At 42.4% G+C, this 25913-nt stretch overlaps 1 protein-coding gene across 14 annotated transcripts in view; it reads right to left on the bottom strand.

Annotated features, from left to right (window-relative positions):
* RGL1 (ral guanine nucleotide dissociation stimulator like 1) overlaps positions 1 to 25913 on the bottom strand; it is a 158178-nt gene that overhangs the window by 10688 nt on the left and 121577 nt on the right. For 12 of the 14 annotated variants that reach the window (XM_027823606.3, XM_043521182.1, XM_043521181.1 and 9 more), the window contains 10 exons: positions 25073 to 25288; positions 19875 to 19978; positions 18440 to 18524; positions 13699 to 13788; positions 11287 to 11373; positions 9721 to 9753; positions 7738 to 7859; positions 6948 to 7037; positions 4030 to 4216; positions 1647 to 1901 (listed from right to left, as the gene is read on the bottom strand). In XM_027823606.3, the coding sequence (XP_027679407.1) occupies positions 1647 to 1901; positions 4030 to 4216; positions 6948 to 7037; positions 7738 to 7859; positions 9721 to 9753; positions 11287 to 11373; positions 13699 to 13788; positions 18440 to 18524; positions 19875 to 19978; positions 25073 to 25288 (1269 nt within the window). The remainder of the gene's footprint in view (positions 1 to 1646; positions 1902 to 4029; positions 4217 to 6947; positions 7038 to 7737; positions 7860 to 9720; positions 9754 to 11286; positions 11374 to 13698; positions 13789 to 18439; positions 18525 to 19874; positions 19979 to 25072; positions 25289 to 25913) is intronic. The other 2 variants (XM_043521189.1, XM_043521190.1) reach the window with 1 other exon arrangement.

Raw genomic sequence — 25913 nt, 5'->3', positions numbered from 1 at the left:
CGGCCAGATAAGTCGAACTAAGATACTTCAGCTATGCGAATTGCTTAGCTGAAGTTGTGTATCTCAGTTCAACCCCCCCGCTAGTGTAGCTCAGGCCTTAGTCTATAGCTGTGTGAGATCATTCAATCAGCTGGGATCCCCTGGACATAACAGAGTCCCAATCATGACCACTCTGCTGCAAGCTGGAATGAGGGAGTGATGAAGAAGCGACTTCAGCAGTCCTGTGCCATCAGAGCATTGCTTAGATCCATTAGCTTTGTTACCACTTTGTGCCAGCAGCAGCTACACGGCTGCGCATCTGGTTCATGGTCTATATCTTGACAGTTTCCCTTTAAAAGGAAATGTTTCACAGAGGATCATCTACACCTGGATGAGAGGGATTCCAAATGGAGCTATAGGATGGAAGCATTGCTGCACACTAGCTGGTAGTTTTCATTATAGAGGGAACACTGCTCAGTTCAAAAGCTTGTAAGACCTTCCATTGTACAGTCACTAGTTTTAGGGGGTATTGAGAAAAAAAATTCCCTCCAGGCAGAAAGTTGGCACATGCAATCTCAGTCAAACCTGCCACATTCCTCATTTGAGTTTAGAACCTCAAGTATAAAAATTTGCTATTTGTATCTTCCATCCCCAAAACTAACACCAGAAGTGGTTAACATTTTTCATTTGCAGAAAATTGGGATAAATTTGGACATTTTTCAAAATGAAATTGAGAAAAATATTCTGATATTCTCAGTATTTTTCCATTTTTTAAATTTTCATTCTCAATGTTCCTTTATTGTTTTTAATTATTTATGATTTGGGGAGAAAGGAGGGTTCCATTTTGGTTTTCTACCTTCAGGGCTTTCTTTCCATTGCCAGTTTTGACTTGTCCACTCAATCATGTGGTGAGATTTTTTTCAATATCAAAAATATTTATTTTTAAAAATTTTAGTCTTTGATATTGAAAAAAATGTTTTTATTACAAATTTGTGAAAATCTCTGGGGAAATTTTTGATAAACTAAAAATAGATCAGTTTCCAAAACCCATACAACAAAACCGGGTTTGAAATTTTCATGAAACTTATTTTGATTTTTCAACTAATTCTAATAAATACAAATAAAACTTTGAATTTGGGATAAAGATTATGATTAAAATCCAAATCTCATAATGATGGATGCATTAGAGATAGATTAGATATGACAGAAGGATATTGTATCATACCACCACCTTACAATTATACGCCCTTTGAGATCCTTATATAGTTAAGTGCTAGGTATTATTAAATAACATCTTTCACTCAAAAGAACTGAAACTCAAGAGGGATGTGTGGGGGGAGGAATCGGTGTGTGGAGCAGGGGGGTGTCCACTACTAAAATGCAGCTACCTCTAAAAGTGGAATGCAGTGCACATTTACCAGTAGCATTATACAACAATTTGGGACACGCAATGAACTGAAGCCAACCGGAACCCCAGGGGGATTTCAGAAGATGGAACATATTGTGAAGACTGGAATGCACGAATCAAGGACATGAAGTGGCCGTTAGCATTTAAAATCTTAGCTGCTTTCATTTGCACCAAGGCTGAGACCTTGCATATAACTGGTTACCCTGAACAAAAACATCTCAGTACTAATAAAAACATTTAACTCCTCCACATCACTGACCATGATACTCTTGTACATGTTGCCATTGTTGTCTTCTATGCTGATCCGGATGATGCACATGTCTTCGTTCTGCTGGTTGTAAACAGGAGGCAATACTGTTGAGGTAATGGATGTGACGGAGATGGAGCGCTTGTGGATCTTGGGATTGGAGGTTAAGGAAGGAGGGGGTGAGATAGTGTTGGTTAAAGATGACACCCCTGAGGAAGATGTGTCCATGGAATGGATGGAGGAACAAGAGGAGGAGGATTCAGAGAGCTAAGTAATGAAAAATAAATTAAGAAAAAAACAACATACAATTAGAAACATGACCATGGAATTTTCATTTCCGGGGTGGGGGAGGGGGGAGAGGCGCACAATCAGGAATTCAGTTACTGTAAAGTCCATGCCCGGTTTCTAAAGTTCTTAGTGGCATTCTCACCTCTGCAGGTAGTAATCTGACAATTTACTATTCACATTAAAAACTTTCCCACCCGCCAACCCTGTCCTGTCTGGGTGCTGCTGGACTCCACTACTAAAAACACTTTGTTTTCTGCTGCTCTTTGGAGAACAGACCAGCAGGTGGGAGCAGATACAACAAACCAAAGAAAGTTGTGGGATGCCAGACTGCAGAAGGAAACTGGTTTAGGAAGAAGCTCCCAAAGAGCAGGTGTAGGTCAGCAGAAATCAAAGGGAAGTGGGCTCTTTTATTAGGTGAAACACAAACAGTCAAATATCCCCAAAACACCCTTTTCCTCACTGGCAACTCATCCTTTGATTTGAGGGTAGCAGCCTGGTGCACTTAACAATCTCTCTGATTAGCTGCTGTCACGTCTAATGAGCACAGCAGTGGGTGAGAATAGGACTAACTACACACACACACACACACACACAATGTTTACAAAGGTCAAGAGGATAACTGTTCTGGTATAGAACAGAGTTCCCATGACCATCGTGGGCCATAAGAAGGACAAGGCGGGCTAGGGGCAGCTCTGACACAGACACCAGGAGTGGAATGCACATGTGCAATCACTCAAAGAACTCTTACACTAAAATAAGAGAGAGTCCACAAAAGGGCTTGCACCAGTTTGACTGAAGCAGTTTAATTAAACAGGTGCAAGTCTGTGTGTAGACAAGGCGTCACTGTTGGTTTTTCCCTTCTCCAATTCCCCTCTGATTGGTTTGTCATTTTGATATTTTCTTCTCTCCTCCTGCCATATTGGTGGAGTCTCCCCTGGGCCTGCAGCATGGGCAGTATCTACCTTATTATGAATCATTTACACACACCTTTTTGTGTCAGTGCAGCTACCCACTTCCACACATCCCCAGCTTCCCCTGCACAGTGCCTTAGGCTTTGTCTTCACTGCCAAAAACCGGTGTGATTTTACAGAAGAATAACACATGCATATTAGCTATCCTACTGTAAAATCCTAGTGGAGACAAGACATTGCAGTTTTACCGCATGGTGAACTAGGTGAGGTCAACCACAAGCAGGGGGATAGTGTTTACGTCACCTTGCTTCCCTCACGGTAAAAACCACAGAAGCCTTCTCTCTACTAGGATTTTACAGCAGTGTAGTTAATGTGGGTGAGCAGTGTAAAAAAACGTGCCTTTTCCGAAGTGAGGACACAGCCATTTTCACCATGCTGACCACTGAAGGCAGCTGCTTCCAGAAGAGGCAACTCTGTAGCAGAATCAGGGGCTCAACAGAAAATCCAACCACCCTAAGGCTAAGTGCAGATGAGCTCATTCAATCTGAGATGTTCCAGGAGGAAATGCTTGTTGCTGGTTCCATTAGCCTCCACAGGGCTTTGCCTCCCTGTTTTTTTTAAAAAAAGGAGAATGGAAATCCTCTAAGCCCTTCCTCTCACTGCCATTATCCCATCCACTGGGCCTCAGGAACACCGCAAGCAATCTGATATTTGCACACACACACTTCAGTCTGTTGGTCCCACTGCCAGGAAGCCAATAACCTCCCAGCATAAACATGCCATTACAGACAGCTCCGTCACTCCCACAGCTGGTGTCTTGAGAGAGACAGATCTAGCAGTGTGTTGTTAAATGGCCACAAGACTACCTAAAAACCCCTCCGGACCCCACAAGAAAAGCTGACCCCAAGAAATTAAAAATGGTTCCCCCTGTGTACATGCTACAGATCTGGCAACACCCAAAAGCTGCTCATAAAAGGAACTGTATAAAAAGCCTGACCCAGATCTTTTCTACTTTCATCACATCTATTTTTAAGGATACTCCCATTCCTTGAAAGTAGTGTCTTGGTCAGTTCTAACAGTAGACATGAGTGTGCAATGCAACTGAAAATTCAGCTTTTGCTTATACTAGGAAGGGTCAACTATTCATCAGGGGTATTCATGCTGCAAGCCTTCTGAACTAAGTGTCTAGACTGTACCTTTTTCTGAGGCTCATCAGGAGTGTCTATGGGGGTGATGCAGACTTCTTCACCCTCAGAGTGGTTCGACTCACACGATGATACACTGACAGAATCCATGCTTTCACCAGAGCTCCCACTTGGAGTAGATTTGGGCTGCTCTTTGGTTGGTGTGCTATTAGTGATCACATCTGCTCCCAGAAACAGTCTGGCAAGAACACAAAATATACCAAGTAAATAATACAACTACAGAATGTTGCTGGACTGAGCAAAGAGATAACGCTTGATTCATATGTCCACTGTGTTATTTTGTTTCTCAAGTGGTCTGGTGTCCTGGCTCCATCCACATTACATGTAAGATTTGCCATAAGAATTCCTTAAACAGCAACACATTAGTACCCCAATAATATATAATACACACACACACACTCCAACCACAGAGCCAGATTCAGGGGTAATGTACTAGGTGGGGTAAGTTAGACTCCATTACACTTATTCAAATTCCCTTAGACTCACTGACCAATGAGTGATTAATTTGGTGTAACTTACACACCAATGAGCTGGAAAAAGGTAAATTAAAGTAAGGGGCGGCCTACTTCAGCTCACACATTTCTACACTCTCCTGTTAGTTGCTTTTCTTGCTTCTTTTCTGACCTCTCTGACATGTAAATTACATCATCTTAGAATCTCTTGCACTCAGACTTGGGGGGTAGAGGGGGGGGGCAAAATTCAGAAGAGAGATTAAGCGTTAAGATACGTCAGTGAGTGGGTGAGAGTCTAACCGAACAAAGGACTCAAACTAAGCCTACAAAGGCCAAATTCATTCCTTGTGCGACTTTAATGACTTCAACAGGGTTGCACCAGAGATTAATTTCTCGCTAAAACTCTAAATGGGTATAATTTATACATACAATTTGAAGGCCAGAAGAAGGTGTAAATTATGTGACTTTATATTCTTTGAGATTCACTTAAACTCACCTCTGAGTTTGGGTCTAAGTCAGTCTAAGGAGTCTAGAGGGAACCTAATTTGGTATAACAATATGTTGAAGACGTGAGGCAAATTAAGTTGGTGCTGACAAGGCATCTCAGCAGTGGACAGAACCCAGAACAGTGCCATGTAACATCCAGAGAAGAATTATGCCAAGCACTATTATAGTATTAATTTGCAAAATATATTCAGGTTGCAGGTACCACAAGTTTTAAAACAAAGATTACACAGCAAACACAAATACCTCAGCCTAACTATCCTATGCTAATTTACAATACAAGAGCTACACTGAAATATGGTGGGAAATAGAAGGATAAACCCAGTACTCAGCAGTGACACTTACCATACACAGTTTAGGCACAATGCCAGGGAGAAAGAGTTAGAGAGACAACTCAATTCAGACACAGCAGCTACAGTCTCCAACTCTGCTATTCCCACACCTCTTCATAACCAACTCAAAGGGACAAAACCAAACACAAATACCTTCCTGTCCAAACAGCTACCCTGATCTTATGAGGACCAGAATTGACATACTCCGCCATCAAGAGTCTATTGCTAAGGATCCTAGATTGCCGCAGAGCTTGCATGGAATTTATGTTTGTCCACTGTTCTGAGGAACTCAGGGGAAAGACTAAGGCAGGAAAGGAGGAGTTAATAGCCAGGTTTCAATCTTCATATTAATTCTGATGTTGACTGTAAAATTCATCTTCTCCTGTTGTCCTGTGCCCCTCCATAAATATTTTCCTGTCTTCTCTCATACCACACTCACCTTTGAGACTCTACACATTTTTGCTGAGCCCCCTTGATTTCTGCCCCCATTCACCCCTGTTTTCCCTACATTGCTTCAGATCCTCTCTCTTTATTGTTTCCTTTCCCTAATCTTTGTCTCTTTAGTCAACTCTTGGCTTCATGCTCTTTCTCCCCTCCCCACAATCTTGTGCTTGAATTGCTAAGCAATGTTTCATAGTCACCTGTCTGAACTAGACTGAACAGGTGACTGGGTAGATAGTACGTACCTACCTTACAGGCTGATTTTAGGGTTGTCAGCTGTCCAATTGCACAAACCCAAACACCCTTCCCCGGCCCCCTGTCCCTTCCCGAGGCCTTGCCCCTGCCCCAGCACTTCTCTGAGGCCCCATTCCCGCTCACTCCATCCCCCCCCCGGTCTGTCGCTCGCTCTCCCCCAACCTCGATCACTTTCACCAGGCTGGGGCAGGGGATTGGGGTGCAGGCTCTGGGCTGGGGGTTGGGGCCGAGGGGTTTGGAGTGTGGGAAGGGGCTCTGGGCTGAGCCTGGGGCAGGGGTGCAGGAGCGGGTGTAGGGGAGGGAGTTTGGGTGCAAAAGGGAGCTCAGGGGGCTGGGTGCAAAAGGGGCAGGGGGCTGGAGTGCAGGAGGGTGAGGGGTGTGGGCTATGGTTCCTGGCCAATGGGAGCTGCAGCTCAGGGCAGGGTGTGAGGGCAGCACATGGGAGACTTTATATATATTTATTTTAGGTGGCTCTAATTTGCATGTTACAATTCTGCAGGAAATTTTTGCACACACAATAAGTTAAACCAACTGTGGGCCACAGTCTGATCTCATTTACTTTGCTTTTGCACAGGTGTAATTCCATTGTATTTAGTGATGTTACTCCTGAACAACATCAGCGTCACTGAGTTTATAAGTGGGCCCTAAATTTGTTACTTCTCCTATACCCCAAAAAGGCTGGTAACCACTGACTGATTTGTTTCTAATCTTTTTCAGCTGTAGTCATTGTAAGTATTACCTGGAACCATAATTTAGTAAACAGTTTCAGATGTAATTATGAACTTTTAGCTGACAATATCCCTTTAACATGATCAGATTCCCTGCCAAGCTCCTCGTCTGGTGGAATACATTTTTCTTGTTTGATTTATTCAGGTCATTCCTCTACTAATTCACTAGATGCCATGACCCCTTCTGGCATACTCACAAGCTGAGTCTCTTCACCATACTCTTCCGAGGTTTCGGTGACGTGGTGTTAGTGTCAGCAGCTGCTTCTATCTCACATGAGAGGCCATAACTACGCAACAGGGAAGATTTGTTTACTTGAGCGAGTTAAATATCATTTTATTATCATGCAATATGCCCGCAATATGCCTCTAGCAATAATTTAAAAAGAGAGAGATATTCAGTTACTCCAGCTTCAACAAGAGGTTACCGCAATACAGCACAGAGAAACAAACATCAGCATGCATCCATTTTACCTTGAGGAAAGAAGTATTTGCTTTTTTTACAATAGTTTAAAAAGAATTCAAATGTGTTTTTTTGATCATATTAACTATTATCATAATAGCAATCTAAGAAAAGGGATTATACAGTGCAGGACAGGACTGAACACCGTCACTCTGAGTGAGTTGAAATTGGTGTCCTTTGACGATGAATTTTATAGTACTGTGAAGTATGTATCATAGGTTCACACCTCTAGGTAATACTGAGTGTATATGTAAGCACACACACAGACTGACAGACATACAGGTCAGACACAACACGCTATAACATTTTAAAGTTGAAAACCAAATTCCCAATCTCAAAACTAAATCCTGCAAAGTGTTAACCAAGTTTTCACCAGCTGTGTGCTAAAAGGCACACATACATGCTGTATCCCTGATTTACAGTCTATTTAAATACTATGAGACTATCTAAGCCAGATATAGCTCATACACATAGATGGGAGGCTGGACATGAAAAACATGCTCCCTTGAGTGCATCAATAGTCTCACCTTTCCTCCTCTGTTAATAGCCGCTGTCTCCTGAACCATCGGATGAATTTTTGGTCTGGCGTCATGCAATAGCTATTACAGGAAGATTGCAAGAGCTTAATTTGGGCGATTACTTCAAACTCCTAAGGAAACAAATAATCAAATAGGAATTTTAATTAGAAACCAAAACAAAGCCAAATACAGACTCATTCACATACAAAGTAAGGATAAGTGGGCAGAACACATGCACCAATAATCTCAGGACAAACTAAAGACTGCTTCATTCTTAGCTGAATACCCAGGCAATTTTAGACACCACAAAGCAGTTTTTCAACAACAAAATCTGGCTTTTGTTTTCCTGAAAAGGTTTTGGTTTTTGCAGGTTTCAACAAAGCTCCACAGGTTAAAATATGGAAAAATAGGACAATCTTCCAACACCAGGAACTCTGCCTTTCAGTATAACTGATTTTGAGAGAGACAAACTCTAATGTGAGTTTAGCACTGGCATTAGATGCCAGAATGAGAGTGTTGCACACTGAAGTCATAGACTAGGGACATCATGGAAAACAGCAGTGAAAGTTTCCCTACACTGTCCCACTCACATACCTCATCCCTGACCCAGATGGATCACCCTTAGAGGGAGTTCATTCTCTGTGCTTATTTGGGCCTTACATTGCTGAGACTACAAACAAGGGTGTCCATAGTGATGGCTGATGAAGAAATCTGTCTTCCACTGCCTTGTACATTGTGCAGCCATTTATACTTGTGTAACGTGAGTGTGTTATGCTACTTCTGGTGTGACTGAATGGAGAATTCGGATTTGGTATGGTTTTACACATGCTTTGCTGAGGTGTAAATTACAGCACAGGGTAGAAGGCAGGGCAGACTCAGCAACTAGGAACTGGACTGAGACTACCCATCAACCATCAGATGGCAACAACTTTTATTTGCTTCCAGTCTGGGCTGAACTGGGCTGGTGACTTAGTCACAGGAGCTTTTGTGCCTCACTATCAATACCCTGAGCCACCCAGTCATAAATAAAAGGGAAGTTTAAAATGTGGTTTATGGAGCTGGGAATCAGTTAAGAGTAAGGAAATGGGCCCTATCACAGCAAAATCAAAGTCTGCACTGAGTCCCTGAAAAGATTTGCCTTTGGTTTGTCTTTATTCAGACAGATATGACCAAAGCATGTTGTCTTCTACGCGGCTTTTCTTTACCTCTTTATCTGTGCAACCAATGCATGGCAGACTGAAAGGGCAGGCTGAGAGCATTTATTTCTCCTCCCCATATCACCCTTTCGTTCTCCCCCGCATCCTTTCTTTGGATCCAATGAAGCAGAGTTAATGCAGCAAACTAAGGAAGTTTACAAGACTCATGCTACGCTTTCTAAAAAGCAAACTTCACTTACTAGCAGGTCTGTTCTGCTGTTGATACATTGGATTTAGAAGATAACAGACTTCTTCCACTGATGCTCATGGACAGTGAACGTACAGTCCCCATGCATAAATGTTCTATATATTGCCTAGTGCTTAGGACTTCCTTTCCCCTGTAGCACCCATCTAATTAATGACAGTCCTTCCTTCACGCCCCACCCTCTTCAGGCTTGTGTGGACTCACACATATAGCGCTTTACTGTTCTATCCTTATTTGCAGGTAACTCCCATTGAAGTCAATGGTCTTTGGGAATGCACCAGGGGAAAAGAGTAAGCCCCTAAAGCAGAGATCGGCAACCTTTGGCACGTGGCCCATCAGGGAAATCCGCTGGCGGGCCGGGACAGTTTGTTTACCTGCAACGTCCGCAGGTTTGGCCAATCACAGCTCCCACTGGCCGCGGTTTGCCATTCCAGGCCAATGGGGGCTGCGGGAAGCGGCGTGGGCTGAGGGATTTCCCTGATGGGCCGTGTGCCAAAGGTTGCCGATCCCTGTCTTAAAGTAAAGTACAAGCAGGATTCTGTACAACAGGGTGGCAGCAAAATGCTAGTCATGGAAGAAGTTCAGACTTACCCGTCTCCTCTTCTCAAAGTTTATCAGCCCACCCTGTATGAAGCAAAGAAAACAGGGATCACTGAAGAATCCAAAGTGAATATATTCAACAGCAGTGTAATAAAGTCAAAGATTGGAAGAAATACGGAATTCAGTCATATGGTCTCTTTGAGCAAGGACCTTCTAGAGACCTGAGTTTTCTGATTGCATGGTAGTCCCTACTGGAGATCTGTCTCTGGACTGAATGGCAGTTTGATTAAGAAGGAAATTCCAATTTTGGAACAGGTATAGCATGTTTCAGGTCTGGCAGATGTGTTCTGACAGAACTGTGTGTGTGAGAAATCTGCTTGACTTCTGCCAGCACTATAAGTGGCTCAAGCCAGTGTTCCCAAACCTTGAGTTTGTAAGAACCAAGTGAACACACATGGATACGTGTACACACACATCTGGCAAACAAACCCAGTACAGAATTAAGTTTTGTGTGTATTCTGAGTCATAGCTGCTTCCTTTAGATCATCCTTGCAAAACCATCAAGAAAATTTACCAGCCCAGCCAAAAACAATCTAACTCATCCTCACTACAAACACCAACACCAAAATATTCAAACTTGAATACCTAAAGTGTAGCTCCTAATTCCATATTTAAGCACCCAAAAAAGTGTGCTGATTTTCAAAGGTGTTCAGTATTTGCAGCTCCCAATGACTTCCCTGGGATTTGAGGGGTTTAAAACGTCTGAAAATCAGACCATTTTTATACAGGTGCCTAAATAAGGATTTAGGAGCCTAACTTCAAACAGTCAAGTTTCAAAATGCTGGCCCTAGAGTGCAACCCATTTTCCTGCAAATCACCCTCCACATTCTCTCTCATTGCTCTTTGGTCACACTCACCTGGCCACACGTGTCCCATTCACTCATAATTCACCTGTGATTTGTCCAGTTCTCTCATTCGCCGCCAGATCCATCCATTCTATTCACCTTTGGAATGCTATGGAACCTTTGCCCCCTGGTCAGGATCTCTTGGTCCTGTCCTTCTCTGCCTACACTAAGGTTGGCCAGCTGAAGAGGAGGGAGAATCCTTCCCCACGAAGGCCTTCTGTGCTCAAATGATTACAAAATGAGCTAAGACCATGTTGAAGAACTTAACTTCTCAAGCTGAAGAGCTGAACTTAAGACAAAATTGTGGTATTGAGTTTCCCAACACAGAAGGTGGAAGTTTGTATTTTTTAAAAAGTTTTAATTAAAATAAAATAATAAAAACTTTTATACTCTCATTAGGGTTTTTTCAAGCAAAATATAAATTTTGAGCATAAAGTACCACACTTAAGAATGCCCTAGTAAATAAGTTCCATTATTAAATTTAGTAGAGATCTTTTTTTCCTAATAAAAATATTGCTCATCCTCCCCATCTATAACTTTTGACATTGCAAACTCCTCTACAAGTCTGTGAATGTTTCATACGAGGATGGGACAAAAGCGAAACATACAGAACCATCAAGATTTGTCCTTCGTGGTGGCTAGTAAATTTGCTGGCCCAATTATCACAATTGCAGGGAGAGGGGTTAGAATTCAAGAAGCTGCACAAACCTACCTCTATATAGTCCTGCAGCGCTGTGTCAAGCATGGTCAGGTCTGTAAGAAAGGTGCCAAGGTAGGGGACTGTACCCTGCATGACTCCCTGCAGACAATCAGAACAGCGTCTGGTTAATTGTCAGAGAGAGGCTATGAATTCAAGCCGCTACATTATGATATAAAATATTATAGAGAGAGTAGTCAGCTGAAAGCCTGCAGTAAAATTCTGGGCCTGATTCTGTTCCATTTAAATCAATAGGAATTTTGCCATTGACTTCAATGGGAGTGGGATGGGGCCATTGTTATTCAAATGAACAACTGGATATTGAAGAGTGGATATATTCAGGGCCTCTGCAACACTAGTTCCTGCACACAGAATTCGTACTGCTGTCCTACAGCTGGAATGAGTGTAAAATATGCTAAAAGGAGCACGAACGCCAGCATCCCACAGTTCCCTTCAGACTGTGCAGATGGCTCCTAACACCTTGTGTAAACAGCCCTTTTCTATGGCTCATCTCGGTGCGTCTTTGCTTTTTAATGAAGTTATAAAATTGTGTGATTACATTCACATTCCTTCCAAGCTGGGTATGTCCTCCTTGGGATAATCACTGTGTTCTAATTAACTCAGGACTCAACTTTCAATCTTCCGAAGTCTTCTACCTTATTTGGAGTCAGGGTTGTTTCTACATCAGTGAGAAAAAAATTCTCCCTGCTACTAAAACCAGCAAAAAGATTCATATATTTGCCAGTCAACCAAAATGGAAGCCAGTTTTTGCTTCCATTTCCTCCAGTTTCCAGATCTCTCCTCCTAGTCAGTTTGTCTGAGAAAGCTGTTTGTTTCAGCAAACATTCCAGTTTCACCAGGGTAAAAAGCAGTTTTCACTGGCAAAAATGGAAACAGGCACGTCTTATGGAATCATCTCCTGTAAAAATCTGTCCAAATTCCATAAAAATTAAGCAGATCTCTCAAAAATCCTGGGAGTGCCTGTGTGTTTCATGAGCTCACTGAAGTGAATGACAATTTCCCCTTGACCAGAACTAATTTTCCTGTAATATCATAAAATGTTTGGTTTTTTGCAGTAAACATTTTACCAAGTAAAAATTGGTTATTTTCACACAGCTTTGTTTAAAGGGTAATAGCGATTGCTGCTGGAGTCTGATTAAGAGCTCCTATGCTTCCTTAGGAAAGACAACCAGCCAGTCAGAGGCTATGGACATGTGCCTACAGCCATCAATCATTTATTGCTGTCTCATGCGGCAGTTTGAATAAATTTCGGAAAGTCTTGAAATTAAGGCCCAAGTCCTCAGTCCTATATCCAATCCTGAGAAGCTGGCCTGGGCACTGGGTAGATGGAGGTGGAAGTGAAGGAAGTAGCTCTAGGCACCCTTGTTTACTCCTGCTGTAGACAGACAAGTGGCGATTGGTGCAACAGCAAACACTCTGGCACCACCACTTCTTCTCCAACTCCTGCAGTCTTTTACAGCCATCAGCACGTCCTTATTTCAGGCATTTGATAGATACTTATGTTTTGTAAATACACTTCCTGTGGCATTTTAGTAAATTTATGGGAGTTTTTGGAGCACAGGACAGCTGGGATTCTCAAATTATCTGCTCAGTGACAGGCTGGGTGACCAGATGTCTCGATTTTATAGGGACAGTCCCAATATTTGGAGCTTAGTCTCATATAGGTGCCTATTACCCCCCCATCTCCTGTCCCGATTTTTCACATTTGCTCTCTGGTCACCCTTGTGACAGCTTAGAGAGACAAGGTGGGGGAGATGATCTCTTTTATTGGACCACATTCTGTTGGTGAGGGACACACACTTTTGAGCTTACACAGAGCTCTATTTCAGGGCTGGGAAACTGGAAGAAGAGTTCTGCATAAGCTCCAAAACACGTCTCTCTCCCTAACTGAAGTTGGTCCAATAAAACATATTACCTCACCCACCTTGTCTCCCTAATATCCTGTGACCTGACATGGCTACAACACCACTGCATACAATGATGCTGTTACAGCTTGGCAGTTCAGCACCCACCATATAATATCTGTACGGTACATAGAGATGTATTACAAACTCCTGTTCATGTTCTGGTTTATACTGTAATGTCTGTTTATTAATACATAGAAATATATGCAGAAAGAATATTTTAGGTCATATGTAAAAAGGAACAGAGTTAAGACTGAGTGTTCAATCTTCACTGTTAAGTTCCTTGACACAGTGTACTTGATTGATCACCCTCACTGTTGTATTGACTCTAGGGTTTTTGCATGGTGTAATGCATGTTTTACAATTTTTAAGTGTATAATGTGCTATGTGCTCTTTTTCTTAAAATGCATTTCTGGATTTTGCTTCTATGTATAATTCACTACAGATGGGATTATCCCAGGTATAAATTCAGAGAAAAGAGAGAACAGCATGCTGCACACACCATATCTTTCTGGAGCTGAAGCCGCCTCTGGGTCCTTTTCTGGTTCTCTTTCACACTACTGTCCAGATTTGCAAACTTGGATGTTCCTTCCTATGGAGTGAATGAAAGGGCAATTAATGGGGGACATTATTGGTAGGATTGAAATACATGAAATTTCACCCAACTGAGCCCAATCCACACTGCCCTGAGGTTCAGAAATGTGAGCTTAACTTTTTTGCTTGTTTCAAAAAACAAAACAAAACAAAAAACATTTATGCTTCTGCACTTCTGGGGTTTGTTGGAAACAATCGTACCAAATTCCCACAAGGGAGTTTGTCTGCAAAACAGTCCTGGCCCAGGTGAAGCTTAGAAGAACCACAAATCAACTGACACTTTCAAATTCAAGAAGCTTGAATATGCATCATATATTTCATCCGAACCCAGCTTCTGAGTTTTTGTCCTTAGACCTCTAACTTATTTCACAATCAGCAGTTTTACAAATAAACATCTCCCCCTCTGTTATGTAACACAATGGTGTTTTTCTTTTTTTATACAGTGACTATGATATGATGACTAACCTCTATGGTTTTCTGAGTAATAAGGAGACATTCATGAAATAAAAGTGTTTGTTTTAGATTTGCACAATTCGAGGCTGAGGGATTTAGGTTTTCCAATAACTGTATGAATGGGAGCCATATTTCATAACAGTTCTGTAGACTTTGCCTTATGGCATTAATTTATTTCTGAGATTATGACCCCCTTTTTCTAGTGAATCCCAAAACAAAAATAAATAATAATTTGCATTTGTAAAGCTCCTTTTGTAGGATCTCAAGGTACTTTATAAATGTTAATTACTCAAGACTCCCAACATTCCTATCAGATAGATGAGTAATACAACACCTATTTTATAGCTGGGGAAAACAAGGAGTTTTAGTGACTTGCCCAGGTCATATAACAGTAAGTTGCAGAGACAGAAATGGAACTTAGTAGCCTGGACTCCCATAAGAATGGCCATACTGGGTCAGACCAAAGGTCCATCTAGCCCAGAATCCTGACTTCCGACAGTGGCCAATGCCAGGTGCCCCAGAGGGAATGAACAGAACAGGTAATCATCAAGTGATCCATCCCCTGTAGTCCATTCCCAGATTCTGGCAAACAAACAGAGGCTAGAGACACCATTCCTGCCCACCCTGGCTAATAGCCATTGATGGACCTATCCTCCATGAATTTATTTAGTTCTTTTTTGAACCCTGTTATATTCTTGGCCTTCACAACATCCTCTGGCAAAGAGTTCCACAGTTCCTCCATTTTGTGTGAAGAAATACTTCCTTTTGTTTGTTTTAAACCTGCTGCCTATTAATTTCATTTTGGTAACCTCTAGTACTTGTGTTATGAGAAGGCGTAAATAACATTTCCTTATTTACTTTGTCCATACCAGTCATGATTTTATAGACCTCTGTCATATCCCCCTTAGTCGCCTCTTTTCCAAACCGAAAAGTCCCAGTCTTATTAATCCCTTCTCATACGGAAGGTGTTCCATACCCCTAATCATTTCTGTTGCACTTTTCTGAAGCTTTTCCAATTCCAATATATCTTTTTTGAGATGGTGCGACCACATCTGCACACAGTATTCAAGATATGGGCATACCATGGATTTATATAGAGGCAACATGATATTTTCTGTCTTTATTATCTATCCCTTTCTTAATGATTCCCAATATTCTGTCAGCTTTATTGACTGCCACTGCACATTCAGTGGATGTTTTCAGATCTCTCTCTCCTTGGTGGTAACAGCTAACTTAGACCCCATCATTTTATATGTATAGTTGGGATTATACTTTCCAATGTGCATTGCTTTGCATTTATCAACATTGAATTTCATTTGCCATTTTGTTGCCCAGTCACCCAGTTTTGTGAGATCCCTTTGTAGCTCGTCACAGTCTGTTTTGGACTTAACTATCTTTAGCAGTTTTGTATCATCTGCAAATTTTATCACCTCACTGTTTACCCCTTTTACTAGATCATTTATCAGTATAGGAGTGGTCCCAGTACAGACCCCTGGGGGACACCATTATTTACCTCTCTCCATTCTGAAAATGGACCATTTATTCCTATCCTTTGTTTCCTATCTTCTAACCAGTTACCGATCCATGAGAGGACCTTCCCTCTTAGCCTATGACAGCTTACTTTGCTTAAGAGCCTTGGGTGAGGGACGTTGTCAAAGACTTTCTGAAAATCTAAGTACACTATATCCACTGAATCCCCCTTGTCCACATGCTTGTCGACCCCCTCAACGAATTCTAGTAGATTGGTGAGGCATGATTTCCCTTTACAAAAACCATGTTGACTATTCCCCAACAAATTATGTTCATCTATGTGTCTGATAATTCTATATTTTCAATCAATTTGCCTGGTACTGAAGTCAGGCTTATTGGCCTGTAATTGCCAGGATCACCTCTGGAGCCCTTTTAAAAATTGGTATCACATTGGTTATTCTCTCATCATTTGATACGAAAGCTGATTTAAATGATAAGCTACAAACCACAGAAGAAATACTCATGCACATGGTGCAGCAGGCTTGTAGTGCTCTAGATTTTAGAGATGGAAAGACCTCTTGGTTCACCTACCAAGTCACTTCTGGCTTATTCCATACAGTACTGTGACAGAGCGTTGGGCAACAGTAGCTGTACCAGCATTCTGAGCACTGACCAACAATTATGTTAATTATGTCTAACTGGTGAGTCTTTGCCCACATACTCAGGGTCTAGCTGATCGCCATATTTGGGGTTGGGAAGGAATTTTCTTCCAGGGCAGATTGGCAGAGGCCCTGGGGTTTTTTCGCCTTCCTCTGTAGCGTGGGGCACGGGTCACTTGCTGGCGGATTCTCTGCCCCTTCAAGTCTTTAAACCATAATTTGAGGACTTCAATAGCTCAGACAGAGGTTAGGGGTTTGTTACAGGAGGGGGTGGGTGAGACTCTGTGGCCTGCGTTGTGCAGGAGGTCAGACTAGACGATCATAATGGTCCCTTCTGACCTTAAAGTCTATGATTCTATAATCACCCCCAGAATAAACGTGAGGGGTAAAGCTGTGCCTAATTGATAGGCTGGGATGGGCTGAGGAGAGCCCAAAAGGCTAATGAGTTCATTAGATTAGAAAATAGAAAAGTCACAGGAAGGAAATGCTGAAGGGAACAGAGAGAGACTGGCAGGCTTTTGCAAGTCAGAGCCAGGAGAGATCTCGTGGGGGAAAATCCTTTCTGTCTCCACATTTCTTGGCTGAGTGAACCAAGGACAGTATGCTTGTAAACACAATGCTGCACAAGTGATGGGGAGAACACTAATAAATTGTTCAAGATGTTTGAACAGAAGAAGGTCTCCCAGCAGTTTGTATCTAGAAAAGAGACAGGAGAGAGATGCTGCCCTGTCAAAAGTATATTCAGCTGTTTTGGTCCACTCCAGCTTTAGATGTCTCAAGTGATGAGTCTGCTACAACTTCCTTGGGGAGACTATTCAAGGATGTGGCAGTCCTCACAATTAGGAAAGAGAGACTTCCAGGCTTCATCTGAAGCAAGTCTTGGGGTTGTCACGAGTGGAATGAAGTTAATAGAACAGATGCGCGAGATCACCATAAGCTCATTTCATTGTCTTCAGAATGGTTTGCAGAGTAAGAGCTGGCAGGATCCAATAGGTCTGTTCTCAGGGATGTTTAACATTTAGTTAATTAAACTGCTCTGGATAGATATGGACTCCTCTCAATATTTATTACCGCTTCACCTGCTGTAAAATGTTTTGATAAATGGCTCATAAATAGCTACTGCCCACCAAGTTTGAATAAAATCACCCGCCACCGCTGAACCTTTGCCCAAAACTCAGTGCTTGACACGATAATGCTGAGGTGAATGATAAACTCCTAGACAGACTAGATATAGACTGGATAGAAACAGAGTGAATTAGACAGAGCTCAGAGAAAACTAATTGAACTTTCCCTTAGTTTCTAGAAGGTTCATACCAACATGTTTCCCTGCCAGTATCTCTCATTTTCAGGGACCTCTGAACTTTTGGGGTTTATCCGGTCTGACAGCAGAATTCCCAGACTACTGCAGCATAGACTGTTCTGTGGCATTTCTGGCCACACACACAGCAGGAAGCCTGCTCCTTCCAGATTCCCAGCCCTGTTTTGTAGTTCCAAGAAGGTGGGGATAGTTTGGACGAACATCTTGGATGAAATCCTCAGCTGGAGTAAACTGGCATCACTCCCACTGCAGTCAAAGAGCTATGACAATTTACAGCTGCTGAGAATCTGGTCTCTGTATTTTTTTATGCTCGTCAGTACCGAACCTTTCTAGATGAATTTATGACTAATGGAAAGGCTATCTAGAACAGCTATATTTGTGGGAAGTACTTCTGCATCCTTTGCCGTTGTGCTATTTTGCAACTTCTTTGAGCTGCGCTCCTCAGTGAGACAACAGGTACCTCAACACCTTCTAGAGCACCTGTTCACTAGTAGACAAATCCCATAATCCATCCCAACCTTCCATTTGTGTATGGCCTCAGTGCAAGTGGAATCAATGCAATTCTGCTGTGCCAGGGGCAGAAAGGTCACACAGGAAGCAGGCATGCACACTCCTTGCATGTCATAGAACTGTGCTCTGTAAGGCTCCCTACAATGGAGCCGGGGGGTGGGTTTGGGCGACTGGTTAGGGAAAGGGCGGAGCTCAGCACTGACACAGCTCATAACTCTTGCTCTCAGCCTCATTCTCACCTTCATTAGCAGCTCTCTACTAGTCAGATAATTGTCATGGTCTGAGAAGATATCGGACAGCTCTTCAAACATCAGCATCCTGTCCCTAGGCAGAAGAGGAATTAAGTCAATTATTGATTACAAAGCACCCTAAATCAAGCCTACATCATTATTATCCAGTTTTCCACAGCGATGAAGGACTAGACAACAATCAAACGTGTAAAAGGTGGGTCAGCACTGAGACCCATCCACTGAGGTGCTGAGCCTCCTCAACTCCTATTGCTGCTGGCTCAGCATTTTGCAAGATTGCATAACCATGAAAAGTAATCCTTTCTGTTGATGTTCTCCGTGGTAAGGTTGTATGGTGCCAAAATAGGGATATGCATGCCGTCCAGTGCTCCACTGCAGCCTGGGAATCCCATTGCTTCAGATCCATCCACTATGTCCTGCACGTTGCCGAGAGTCACAGTCGTAATGGTCCTGCACATACAACAGTCCCCAGAGTGGATTTTCCAACTCCAAAATGATTGCCCACTGACCGGTAGCAATTCGGCATTGCAAGTTTCCACAGTGCGATTGCTGCTTGCTTCTTTGCTGTCAGTGCAGCTCTCCTCTTGGTGTCCTTGCACTGGAGGGTTGGGTTGAGCTCAGCACACAGATCCAGGAACATGCCTTGAGTATCTGAAAGTTCTGAAGCCGCTGCTCATCATCCCAAGCCTGCGTTATGATGCAATCCCACCAGTCAGTGCTTGTTTCTCGGGCCCAGAAGTGGTGTTCCAACATCGGCAGCTACCCCGTGAATGCCACCAATCACCTTGATTTGCTTCTCGCTATGTCCCACAGCAATCTGTCCTCCAAGAAATTCTCATGTTCCATGCTGATTAGTTTTTTTCTTACGGCTCTGCAAATACCAGAGGATTGTGCGTCCTGTGCTTGCGATGCTTATGACAGTAGTGCAGAGCTGTGCAGGCTCCATGCTTCTGTCAGAAATGGGGGACAGTGAGGACGGCTGCGTGGGTTTGTGGGATTTTTAAAAAAGGCACGAAAATTATGAGATCTAGGTAACATTATGGAATGGAGACAGTTGCATGCTGGGAAATTGACCTCGTGCTCCCAGTCATCCTTGCATGACTCACATCTGCCCCACCGTGCTTTGCCAAAAACTTCCCAAAAGACAGTGGATTGGATGGTGGGGGGATGCACACTAGGCTACCTACCCATGGTGCACATCACCGTGCATCGACACAAGCACTCTTGGTGAGCATGCGCATTGCCAACGCAGGAAGCCAAGTATGCACGCTCACAAACAATATACTAATTGTGGCGGTCTTATGCCGACATTATTTGGGTCAGCAAAAGTTTGTACTATAGACATGCCCTAAGCCTAAACTGTACTTTGTTTTTGTTGTGGGCCAGTCATAGCGGAAAGGATATAAAAGGACAGTGGGAGGATTACTTTGGAACAGACGCCCAGGTCTTCTTTAATCGGTAGATGGAGTTGGACTGTAGTGCTGAAACAATGGCCCTCAAGGAGGAAAAATTCTTCAGGATCCTACATTCCTGTAAAGGGAGGGATTAAAAAATAAAGGAGAGTTAAAGATCAATATTACAAGTGAGCTGGCGATTTCCTGTTTTTCTAATCTCACAGCTGCAGTGAATTCTTACTACTCTATAGGCAGCTGTACAAACATAGGGCATCAAAAATGGCTCCCCTCTCCCTCCCCACCTACCAAAACCTTTATAGATTTTGGCACTTAATCCTTGTTTTCTTCACTTTCATGTTTTTTTTATAGCTTCCAGCTCTCCTAGTAAAAATACTAGTGGAGGTGGATCTTTGAAGTCAAGCTAAAGAAAACAAACTTTATCCTATTAACAAGCACTTTATAATTACCATCTCCCCCTGCCGGGGAAAGTTGGGGCCTGCCTATTTGCAAGTGGAATTTAAAATGATAAACCTTGCCAAACTAAGTGACAATTTAAAAATACACACAAAAGATCAACATATTCCGGCGAGTACATTGTTTAAGGTAAGAGCTCGCAAACCTCTCCATAGGGGGGAGCACATCTGAACAGAGAGACGGGCTCAAAGACATCTCCCTCCCATTTGATCACACCACATCTTTGTGGCAATTATAAGAGAGGCTTATATGGAAGCAAGGAGGAGGTGGAAAAAGAACAAGCAGCCTGTGACCAACCCGCTCTCCGAAGAACTCACGAAAGTGTGTCCACAGCCCAGCAGTTCATGCACGCACATGCAAACACCACCTGCTCTGCTAGTCTCCAATACTAACATTAAAAGTCACATTTTTAACGTTACTCTAACGTTACTCATGTTTATGAGCATGAGCTGTGCACAACTTTAGATGCTGTTTAAGAATTTACCTTATAATGTTAATATCAGAGAGTAACAGAGCATATGGTGATGGCATTTGGGCTAGGTTTGTACTTAGGTTGGTATCAAAAGACTGTAGTTGGGGCCAAAGCCATTATTCAAAAGTTCAGGGTCAGACCTGATGACACCAAAAGCTTGAAAGCTATTCTTGTATGATTTCTGGCACCTTGCGCCAAAATCTCACAAAACAGCTTTCTCACAAGATCTTTGGCAACAGTAGAAAACAGGCTTCTTCTTGGTTTGGGCTCAGCTCAGAACCCAAACCATAGGGAATGGTTTGGATCCAGAAACCTGATCCTGAAACACCCTGCTCTCCAAACGTGAAAGAGGTTGGGATAGGTGCCAGTGTGGGCCCATCTTTAGTTTACAGCTTCCACTGTATTTAAGAAAAACATCAGGACTCCCATTATAGGTCCATGTTTTCAGATGTTTATTTTGTTCACTGCAGGCTAAACTTTAGCCAATATTTTTCTGCCTCAAGTATTTTTTTAAGAATTGCTTTGCCTCTTTTTAAGTGACACAAACATAAAACAATCAGAAGCTTTCCTGTACCTGAAATACTCAAAAATAACCTTTATTTCAAAAAAGGAATTTTAATAGGCAATTAGTGATTCCTTTTTTATTTTTAAAGAAAATATTTAATGTAGAAAATTGGCCATTCTTGCTCAGTAATTTTAGCTCCGAGGTGGAGTTTGAAGTGCTGGCCGTTAGAAAAAACATATCTTAACTTTTAAACATATCTAATTGGCTCTGAAGGTCATTAACAGACAATAAGCATGGAACCCCACACTGCCTTACTTACAGAATCATTTTTTAGTGACTAATTCCACTTTAACGGGCAGATTCTCAAGCACAGGCACCTAAATATGCAAAACATTCATTTGTGCACGCAAAATGAGCAATTCCATTTAGAAGTAGGTAACTGTATGCGTAGCTAGCCATTCTGCCTGTGCAATTACTTGACTGAGTGTGCACATGCATTCTTCATGGGTTCAGCTAGGGCTGCAGTATTTAATTTTGTGTGTGAATTTAGGACTGGTGAAAGATACTGGATTGACAGTCCTGGAGGCTGAAGTCCAAAGATCAGATACTTTGTGGGCAGTGACAGTCCAGACTTCCCCTGCCACTCCCACTACCCTTTCTATATGCATCCCCTGTCCTTGAGGGATCACCCCTAGGAATGAGAAAATAGCTTAATCTCCATACAATGCTTCACCTCTACTTCCAAACAAGGGTGTCCGTTAATACCTTTTGATGATGGTTTTTGTGATCGACACCTGTGTACCAGAAAACAAAACTGATACCATCAAAGTCATTTCACACTGGCCATCAAAGAACCATCAGATGATAACAGAAATTGGTCAACTACTGATTTAGGCTGAATTAGAATTGCCAGTGTAGAGGTGAAAGACACTACTTCCCATAACAATACCCAGCCCTTATGTGCACTTTTCATCAGTCAAGCTCAAAGTGCTTTACAAAGGAGGGATCATTAGCCCTGTTTTACAGGTGGGGAAACGGAGGCACAGAAAGCTGAAGCAACTTGCCCAGAGTCAGCCAGCAGAGTTCCCTGAGCCATCCATTCCCACCTGTCTAGATGCCTATACTAACAATTTTACTTCTAGAGGCATAAAAACATATTAAGATTGGAAAACTCAATATTTGTCCTGATTTTTTAAGTATTGCTTATTTTGTATCTCTTTGCAAGAATCCACGATTCTTTAATGTATGTTAGATTTATTTTTAAAGGAACACTGAAGCATTAAAACAAAACTATCTCAGTGCCAGCAGCCCAGCCCTCATGAGCACAGTTCATGAAGCATCCAACAGAAGATACAATCTAGGAAACTCGGGTCGCTAAAGGAACTCAGACAAAATGATATCATGCAAACAAGTGAGAAACATATGGAATCAATTACTAAGGAAAGCAACTGAAGCAAAGAGTAAAAAGGAGTTCGAGAGACACATGGAGTATGGAGAAAAAGCCAGGAAACAGGATTAAGATGAAGCAAAGAAAGGGCAGGCATCTTGAACCAGACGGCCTGTTCTAACATTTCTTCTGTTCTTTTGAGTAAATCTGTAACTACAAACTAGTGAGCATGCCCACTGGACACAGAAAATGATTCAGTAAGCAAATATATTGCAGTGTCAAGGGTTATTCAAAACCACAATACTATGAGCAATAACTTAATTTTTCTGCTTTTTCCCCAAAATACTTTTACTATTACTATTATCAATTTTGCATCTGATCATTTACCTGTCTTCCCATTTACTTTACTTTGAAATATGTTTGTGTTTAAGTAAGAAAAATATCTAGTTCGGTGATCTCATGTTTTAAGTTTATGGGATTTATAAATGGGGAAGGAAAGAAATTACAATTACCTGTTGAAGACGAATTATTTCTAAGGGATTTCGTATTTCTGGTAGCTGATACATAGAATCTCACTTGCATTTGATTCCTTCAAAATCGTTTCCATTTGCTCAGAAGCCCAGTTTCCCATTTGAAACAGGAGAAACACAAACTGGGATTAAAGCAAAGGACACAGGAAGCACCTTTTACTGTTTTACTCATATTTCTTTGCCCAGCCCTTGAATGTTGTATCCAGTTCTATTTGCCCCATCTCATAAAGGGATATAGTGGAACTATAAAAGGTTCAGAGAAGGGCAAGCAATGGCTTCCATACAAGGAGAGACTAAAAAGATTAGGGCTCTTCAGATTAGAAAAGTGATGACGGGGGGGAGGGGGGGAAGAATATGATATAGGTCTATAAAATGATGACTGGTATAGAAAAAGTGAATAGAGAAGTGTTATTTACCCTTTCACACAATACAAAAAACAGGGGTTACCTGATGACATGAACAGGCAGCAGGTTTAATACAAACAAGGGAAAGTACTTTTTCCACATAACACACAGTTAACCTGTGGAACTCATTGCCATAGTTTTTGCCATCACAACATCCTATAACTGGGTTGAAAAAAACTGGATAAATTCTTGGAAAATAGGTCCATCAATGGCTATTAGCTATGATGATCAGGGATGCAACCGCACGTCCAAGGCAACCCTAAACCTCTGACTGCCAGAAGGTGGATGAGAAGACAGGGTTGGAGGACTCCAACTGCCCCATTTTGAACACTCCCCCTGAAGTTCTGGTACTGGCAACTGTCAGAGACAGGATACTGGGCTAGATAGACCATTGGTCTGATCCAATATGGCCATTCTTATGTTCTTATGATATTTAAAGATTATCCCTGAATCATCTCACACAGTTTACTCAGAAGTCATGAAGCATCAAGAGGGATGCAATCATTCCAGGATAGTTGATAAATGGGTATTAATAAATTTAGGCCTTGGGGGTCCACTGGTCTATTAATAACACAGAGTGCTACCATATGGAAAGGCCCTCGCTTAGAATGGAGCTTGGTTTCTCACCCCTACTCCGCACCCTCATGGCATCAAGGACTAAGAGAGAATGCTGCAGAATTATTGCACTGAGTCTCTCAAAGGGAGAACACCTATCACTGTCCATTGACCCCCTCTGACTGACCGAGGCTCTAGAGGGAGCTTCATCCAGACCCTGCCTGTCCCAAATTATGGGGCAGGTTATCAGCACTGTGGAGGTCTTTAATAAAAGGGGTGAAGAGGAGTAAAAGGGCAGAAAAATTAAGGGATATTGGAGAACTCTCCTCTCAAAACAACAAATGGGACAAACTTTCAAATAAGGATGCAACAAGGGGACACAAAAATGAGCATGCATCCTCTTCACTCATTAACATTTGACTGTGTGTAAGCAAAACACATATCTGAGTGAGCAAATGGGCTATAGAAGCAACCACCCAGCCTATGTGGGGTTTTGTGGGCACCATCATTGACCTTAGTACATTCTTGTTACACTTTCCTTGGGAAATGTGGCCTAATGCATCTAACTTTAAGAGGACCTCAACAGAATTCCACTTCCTTCAAGAAGATTAGTCATTTTTCTTTCCTAGGGAAGATTAATTGTTTGACTTTGCAAACCTCTCTCACCATAATAATAGCACTGACACAGACTTCCTACCTTCGAAGCACATGCATCATCCACGTATTAACACTCACAATGCTGTGATAAGGCAGCATTAACAACCCCATTTTCAGGATTGGGAAATGCAGGATCTTGCCCAAGGCCACCAAAGGAATCAATATGAAAAATAACCTGTGGACGAAGCACATGACCCCACCTCCCAAACAACCATTAACTGAAACAGGACAGAACGAATGCTTTACATGTGCAATATGAATCCACTTCTCAATGATCTTGGCTCTCTGCTGTGTTTTGAGGTCCTTGCCCTTCAGGATGGTGCTGACGACACATTTGGTAACTGCGTTGAACTGAGAGATGGTGGCTCTGATGGTAGGTGCCAAGTGTTTGTTTTCTTTCTTATCCCTCCGAGACCAGATGCATCCCAAGCAGTGGTGGGGCACCACTTTCTTAAAGAGCTTCTAGAACAAGAAAGAGGTTTGTAAATCAACAGGGCTCTCTGAGATTTCTGTTGTTAATATGTAGAAATACATCTTTTTATAGTATGCTGGACCTAAAACTGAGAGTGTCTTCACAGATAAATGCTCATTTTCTCCAGTATGAAAATTTACTCTGCTCCATATATACTTGAGGACAAAATGGAAATGTACCATGGTCAGCTAAAAAGTACTTAGAACATTTAGCTGGTTTGAGCCAACGGAAGGCTGCACACGGCTGGGTCTCGGGGAGGGGAAGCTGGGCAGTTGCCCTGGATGCCATCTTCCGGGGGTGTTGTACCACTGTCACGTTCAGCTGGGTTCCCCCCACCCCCATGCTGATTGACCAGCCTTCTTCTCTTTGGTTCACTGAACGACCGTTTGTGCGTGTTTGGGGTAGGGGGTTAAATGTTGTCCACCCTGGCTGGCAAAAAGCTAAGGGAGGGCGGGGGGGGGGAGGGAGGGGGACGTGTCTTGTGTACACACATCACATATACAGTAGGAGTATATCTATTTATGTACACACACACCCACCCACCCACCCCTTTATCTGCATATCAAAATATACCAATACTATTCACAAGAACAGACTAATATGAGTATAGTAATT

Source organism: Chelonia mydas, chromosome 8 (genome assembly GCF_015237465.2).
Source record: "Chelonia mydas isolate rCheMyd1 chromosome 8, rCheMyd1.pri.v2, whole genome shotgun sequence".
Lineage (NCBI taxonomy): Eukaryota > Metazoa > Chordata > Testudines > Cheloniidae > Chelonia > Chelonia mydas.
Note: the sequence above shows the minus strand (reverse complement) of the source record. Positions and strands in the feature narration are given on the sequence as shown.